At 34.4% G+C, this 6,837-nt stretch overlaps 1 protein-coding gene across 1 annotated transcript; it reads left to right on the top strand.

The window, feature by feature from the left end:
- The first annotated feature begins 5,433 nt into the window (after positions 1 to 5,433).
- On the top strand, positions 5,434 to 6,587 carry LOC138122677 (uncharacterized). The gene is made up of 2 exons (XM_069036932.1): positions 5,434 to 6,156; positions 6,207 to 6,587. The coding sequence occupies exons 1-2, from the start codon at positions 5,434 to 5,436 to the stop codon at positions 6,585 to 6,587; spliced, it is 1,104 nt and encodes a 367-aa protein (XP_068893033.1).
- Positions 6,588 to 6,837: the final 250 nt, after the last annotated feature.

The raw sequence follows: 6,837 nt of genomic DNA, 5'->3' as shown, positions 1-6,837 counted from the left end.
TAACACTATGAGCACTTACCAGTTTATGAAAATACGCCAACATCACTGTCATTTACTCTTGTGACCTTATTTAGATCCTGCCCTTGTTTGAGTGTCTCTATGATTTCAGATAAGTACCTCCTGCCTTTCGATTTTTCCGGTATTAAGCTATTTAAAGCTTGTTCTTCTTCATTTAAGACGTTTTTCGGTAAAACACTATCATTCAAACTCATTTTACGGAATGTCTGTTTGTATAAACAACCAAATGTAACTATGACACTCGAACATATCATGCAAACGCGATCAACTCAATCTATTTGTGTGTTTGGATTTAATTGTTTTAAATTCTCTTCGGCTTATTCTGAAACCGGTAAACTATTGAACAAACCGCGGATGTTATGAATCATAACTACCTTAGATGTCTTAAAATCCTCGCTCTACGAGCTCGGATTTCAAACCGACATCTGCGGTAGTTATGATAGTCATAACATCGCTAGGTATGTTAATAGCTATAAAATCTCATCCAAGTTTTCTATATATGCAGGTGACCCAGAGTTGCGAAAAAGCTCCATAACTTGTTTGTGATTAAAGATATTAACTTTTACTTTTTTCTAGATGATAGCTACGCTTCTACTGCACATTCGGAAAATATTGCGGTATACAGGGTGATGAAAAAAAAGTGCCCGTGCTAACCTGCACGTTATAAAGTATTTTTAACTAAACACGAATTCGAAATCCAAAATGAAATTTGTCCACTCTTCGCCAAGATATAAGATTTCCTTTTTAGACAATAGAAATCTATATGATTAACCGTTTACTAATAATTTTATTGTTGAAGTCTAGATTTTGGTCGAGTTGATAATGTTCTTAAGTAAAAAATGCAAAAAGTCTATCGGAACCAACGTTATTAAAGATGTTAGAGTACCATTTCTTGGGTCCAAAGAAAATTCGTCAATGTTACAACATTGCAAAGCTCCTAAGATACAGAAACATGTAATTTTTGAAAACGATAGCAACAATAATTCAATTTTTAATATTAATGGTTTTGTCAAATTTAACCTGTCAATTTTCCAAAAAGTCTGAAAAAATGGCATACAATTTTAACGAATATGTAGACATGTTACTCTGCTTGGGTGCATCAAATGATAACGCATCTGAAGCAGCAAGAGACTATGCGAGACTGTATCCTCAACGACGTCATCCAGATGCTAAGGTAATAAGAAGATTGATGCAGCGATTAAGAGAAAACGGCCAAATAATGCCTCTTTATGTAAATCGTGGAAGGCCTCGTGAAGTTCGAACACCAGCTTTGGAGGAAGCTATTTTGGAAGCAATTGAAAATGCGCCAGGACGAAGTATACGAGGATTGGCGCGAGAGTTTCACGTAGACTATCGCACGGTACAAGGTATCCTGGCTGACGAACATTATCATCCTTATCACTATGTTAAAGTGCAAGCTCTTCGTCCAGGTGATTATCCCCTCAGAGTAGAATTTTGTGAATGGCTACTTGGACGTCACAGAATCGATCCTAGGTTTATTCAAAACATTTTATGGACAGATGAATCATATTTTTCTCAAGACGGCATTTTTAATCAACATAATAATCATATCTGGGCAACTGAAAATCCTTTCGCTGTGCATCCTCGTGCACATGAGCACCGCTTCGGAATTAATTTGTGGACTGGGGTCATTGATAATAACCTCGTAGGACCTTTTACGCTACCTGCCAGAGTGAATGCAGAAAATTTTCTACAATTTTTACAAAATGACTTTCAAGTTTTGCTTGAAGATTTGCCCCTTGCAATTTTGAGGCAAATGTGGCTACAAATGGATGGTGCCCCTCCACATTTTGGTAGGATAGTACGGGACTGGTGTGACGAGACTTATCCAAATACATAGATGGATTGGTAGAGGTGGCGCGATTGCTTGGCCCCCCCGGTCACCTGACCTTAATCCTTGTGATTTCTTCCTCTGGGGTCACCTCCAAAATTTTGTATATGCTACGCCGATTGCTAACTTAGAGGAATTAACAGAAAGAATCAACGCAGCAGTTAATACCATAAATGTTCCTATGCTTCAAAGGGTTCAAGAGAACATTGTTCGAAGAGCAGCATTGTGCATTGAAGTTGGTGGGAGAAATTTCGAACAGCTATTATAAGATTTAATTGAAACATTTAACTTTTTGTTCAATTTATTGTAAATTAAAATTTTGTTTCATATCCACATGACAGCTTTATTTTTATGCAGGTGACAGAATCTGTCATCAGCATTGGTTTCTTAGATACGGCGAAAGTCGTGAATATAATATTTTTTAGAAAAAAAAGTGCAATATTGCCAATTTGTACTGTTAGGAAAACTGTTTAATTTTTAAAAGAATGTTTTTAGACCATTTTTGTGTTGATTTTCACAATACTTCGACAGAAAAGGACATTTAAGTTTCAGTCCTGGCCACTTTTTTTTCATCACCCTGTATATACAGTGTGTCTCAATATTATAAAAACACTAAAGTTATATAAAAAATCCCAGTAGGCATATGCGACTAAGCACGTTATTGATTAAACACTTAGCAGATGCGGCAAACATTCAGGAGTCAAACAGCCCAATTATTTTAATTTGTGTGCAACTATTTGGAAGGTACGAATTTTCGAAGGGACCCTTGCAATTCGGAATTCTGGTAAAAAAAATCGCCACTGATCAAAAACGATGGCAGATAAGTAAAAACGACCTGTGCAGATTTGATTCACAATTTTCAATTTGATCTTTGAAGCTTCTCCATTTTGAGAGAATATTTTTAATCGAATTTATTTTTTAATAGCTCACAAGTCTGATCTATACATCCTCCGAAAAGAGTGACCATGGGACCAGCCGCCATGCCTTTCATATTTTCTTCTATTCTTTTGACTAATTCTTCAAATTTGTCCGGTTGTTGTTCTCTCATTGCGACTGAAATGGCATGGAATTTCCCATACTGTTTTATTACGAAGTCAATATGTCTTCATTCTAGTGGTTTCTTCTTCGATAACTTCTATGTTTTTTCCCTTAAAAGTTCCGTAGCATTTGGGTACACTATTAAAAGGATCCTTGATCCCCTTATCTTGTTGAAATTTGAGGAAAGTGGGGAATACATGATCGTACATCAAAATTTCGTTCAAGTATATTAGGATCATTTGAGGATTTTCACGTAGAGCTTGACTTTGTTGCTGCATTTTAAAACCAAGTCGTAGTCTTTTGTTGATTGGTCTTTATTTTTTCCAGATACAGAAGCAAAGATGATGTCTCCCATGTAACCATCACCTTTTTCTGAAGTTCCTATCTCATTGACGACAATATCTGTTAATTTCTTTTTTTTAAAGCTACTTTCAGCTATGATTTTATTTCACTCTTAATGTCACTTTTCGGAGACGCCATAGCTTTTGAAACGCTCACACCACTAATCAATGTTACCATCTTAAGTAACTCTAAAATGATAATTTTATTCATTATCAGATATCAGCATTGATTTTGATGGGACTTCGTACAGATCGTTTTCTATTGGGTGGATAAGTAATCTTATACGATAATAAGGATGATTTAACGACATGTGTCTATTTTAAAATGATAAACTATCACAATTTGATTTAAAAAGGCCATACAAATCAATTAAATTTAAAGAATTTTATTTTTCGACAATTGTATAATTGTCGATTATCCAAATATGAAATTCTATTAATTTAATTGATTAAATTCAAAGAATTTCATATTTGGAGAATTGTGTTACCATGTTAAAAGGAATCTTAAGAGAGTAGGAAACACCTACTTATAAGTATAAAGTAGACCAAAAAGAGAAAAAAATAACAACAGAAGCCATTATTGTTAAAATGTGAATATTGGGATGTGAATAAAAATCCTAAAAAATTTCACACATTATCTCGACCCTAGAAAGATATTTTTAATGTCAATTCGAAGTAATTTCTAATCATTTTTGATTTTCAACACTGACAAACACCTGTGTTTAATTTATCGCAAAATGAAAGTTCCTTTGTTTAATAGTACGTAGATATTTTGTGCTCTAAATTATAGTGATAACTGTTATTGTTCATAGGAAATATAAAAACCCTAAAATTCCATTTACCATCCCTCCACCAACCGGCGGCACGGCAATTTTGCTACTGCTATCACGTAATAGTGCAGTGCTTATCAACATAATTACTGGCGTCTCGCCTCCACTTTTTGACTTTGTGGTGTTTTATGTTCTGTGTCATTGTTAAGGAATTTCCTCACGATATGACATGAGTATAATAATATAACTTTTTGAATTTCAACTATCAATGTGTTCCCTAAATCCAGAATTTTTAAATTTTTAAAAAGAGATTGCGGTACTATTCCCGTTGCTGAAATTATTAGTGGTAAAATCGAATTTCTTTCTAAACACCAAAGATTTCTCATAGCAATGGAGAGCTCTAAATATTTATGAATTTTTACCTAATTTTATCATATTTTATTAGTCATATTCAATTAAATTATTCATAACTAATATTTCAGAGGAAAAATTAATTTTTCTTTTCACTTTTTCCATACATGGGTTTTGTTTAAAGATTTCCACCAAAAAGTGTTGTTGAGGAAACAGGTATGAAGATTCATTTATGTACCTATTTCAAAAATAATGTTTCAATTTTTAGTACCATGTAGTCACTTCTGACCTGTTCTAATTACATTATTATAATGCAGAATTCAGTCATAGTTATAAAGTGGGCATTTGCAACTTTGTTGTAAGAAATTTTATACTCTACAACAAACAATACGATACGAAAGAAAATTAAGGTATAAAAACATTAAAAACGTAATTTTCAAAACTCTTAACATTTTTATTTGACTGCCGCAAGGTTACGCAATGTTACCGATAAGTACATTGTTGTGTGGGTCACATGCTGACTTAGTTGCAATCTATGTGTTAAAAAATTCTCTGAAGTATTCTCCAATGTAACAGTCTAATAGGGTCTAATGAACCCATAGCTACTATATATTTATATATTTGTTTTTTACTATTACACTGACTAAAAAAAGATTGTCAATTAAAATATGAACTCATCACTTCATCAGATATCCAGTTACGTCATAAAATACAGGGTCATTATAAATGATTGTCTCATCGCAGTTGGCGTTGAAAACCCACACAAATTTGGGATGTGCCGCTAGCTTCGCAACGTTAGACAAACTAGTAGACAAATTTACACTACCGCCAGCATCGCTACCTATCGGCGATGCTAGTCTCACTCATGTTATAAAGCTTGCGGCACATTAAAGTACGTCATCAACGCCTACTGCGATGAGACAATCATTTATAATGACCCCGTATATGTTATCTTCTTTTTTGTATAAATACCGCTTAGTACCACGGTATTACCCCCTTATTACACGAGACACACATCTGTATCAGTAACATTTGTGTACTTTTCTAGACTGCACCAAGAGTAATGATTGCGAAGGAGAGTGAAATTCGTTTCTGGTTAACAAATATCTCAACCGAAGAAAACCTTGATGATTTTTCCGTGAATATATTGGGAAACGCTGCAAAAGGTGAGGGATACGCTGGAGATATAGTTTTTGTTAGTCTGAATAGTGCTGAATCTCAAAAGGAATACCATCTTGTGTTAAAATGCAGCAAACAAAATAAAACTTTTAGAGAAACGACTCCAGTCAAAGAATCTTTTACTAATGAAATTTACGTATACGATAGAGTGTTCCCTGTTTTTACTCAGTTTCAACTCAAAAATCAAATCGAGAATCCTTTTGACAGTGTTCCAAATTATTACGGTAAATTTATGAACGAAAATATAGAGGTTCTAGTTTTTGATAATGTGAAAAATGCTGGTTATTCCTTGTGGAACAAGAAGAATTCATGGACGAGAAAACATATAAATATGGTTGTCGAGGATTATGGTAAATTTCATGCTGTTTCCTTTGCGATGCAAGACCAGCATCCAGAGCAATTCGAAGAATTAAGTAGCGGATTGCAGGAAGTTTTTAAAATGTTTTTGAAATCAAATGGTTTAGACGGTATGTTTATTTTAAGCACATGGAAAAACTTTAAAAGCCAAATAGATTATATTTTCTATGACATGTGCAAAGAACCAGACGTAAAAAAAGTAATTATCCATGGGGACTGTTGGAACAACAATTACATGTTTAAGTACGCTGTAAGTTTACCATTTATATTTGAAATTTGCTCCTAAGGACCAATTTTTAGGCTGACAACCAAATCCTGTCAGTAGAAGTAGCAATTTTGGACTGGCAAACATCAACCTATTCTTCGCCGATTATCGATCTGCCATACTTTTTATTCGCTTGTATATCCAAAGAAGACATAGAAGATTTAGATGAGATTTTGCGACTTTACCACAAATCTTTAACGTCGCATTTAAGTAGAATGGGGGCTGATTCTAATTTGTTATATCCAATGGACACGTTTTTACAAGACTGGAAGAAATATAGTAGATTCGGTGCTGCACTGAGCAGTCTAGTGTTCAAAGTTTCTGCAACGGAATCAGATGAAGTGATTGATTTCACCGAAGCAACCGAAAATGGGGGAAATGTTAGTACAGCATTTTCGTACTATGGCGGACAATAAATTTAGGCCGGCCTGTCATTGAGTTGACATCCAAATGTGAAGCTGGCATTAAGTTCAACTAACCCCATTTTCGATTTTTGTCATTCTTGTCATCGTGACAGCAATAATCAAAATTAAAATTGGGAAAAGAAGCGTGCACCAGAGAGAAGTGCTACTACAAATCAGTTATGCTAGTGCGTCATGTAAGTTACGAAAATGGCGAAGGAAACGCCAAACAGCTTGAAAACCTTCAGTTTGACAAACTGACACA

The sequence above is a fragment of the Tenebrio molitor genome, chromosome 2 (genome assembly GCF_963966145.1).
Source record: "Tenebrio molitor chromosome 2, icTenMoli1.1, whole genome shotgun sequence".
NCBI lineage: Eukaryota > Metazoa > Arthropoda > Insecta > Coleoptera > Tenebrionidae > Tenebrio > Tenebrio molitor.
The sequence above is the reverse complement of the archived record's forward strand: the minus strand, read 5'-3'. Positions and strand labels throughout refer to the sequence as shown.

Excerpts from the sequence above, each read along its gene's own strand:
- LOC138122677 (XM_069036932.1), top strand. The coding sequence starts at position 5,434 with ATGATTGCGAAGGAGAGTGAAATTCGTTTCTGGTTAACAAATATCTCA. Across the intron at positions 6,157-6,206 it reads ATTACATGTTTAAGTACGCT|GCTGACAACCAAATCCTGTC; the intron begins GTAAGTTTACCA and ends ACCAATTTTTAG.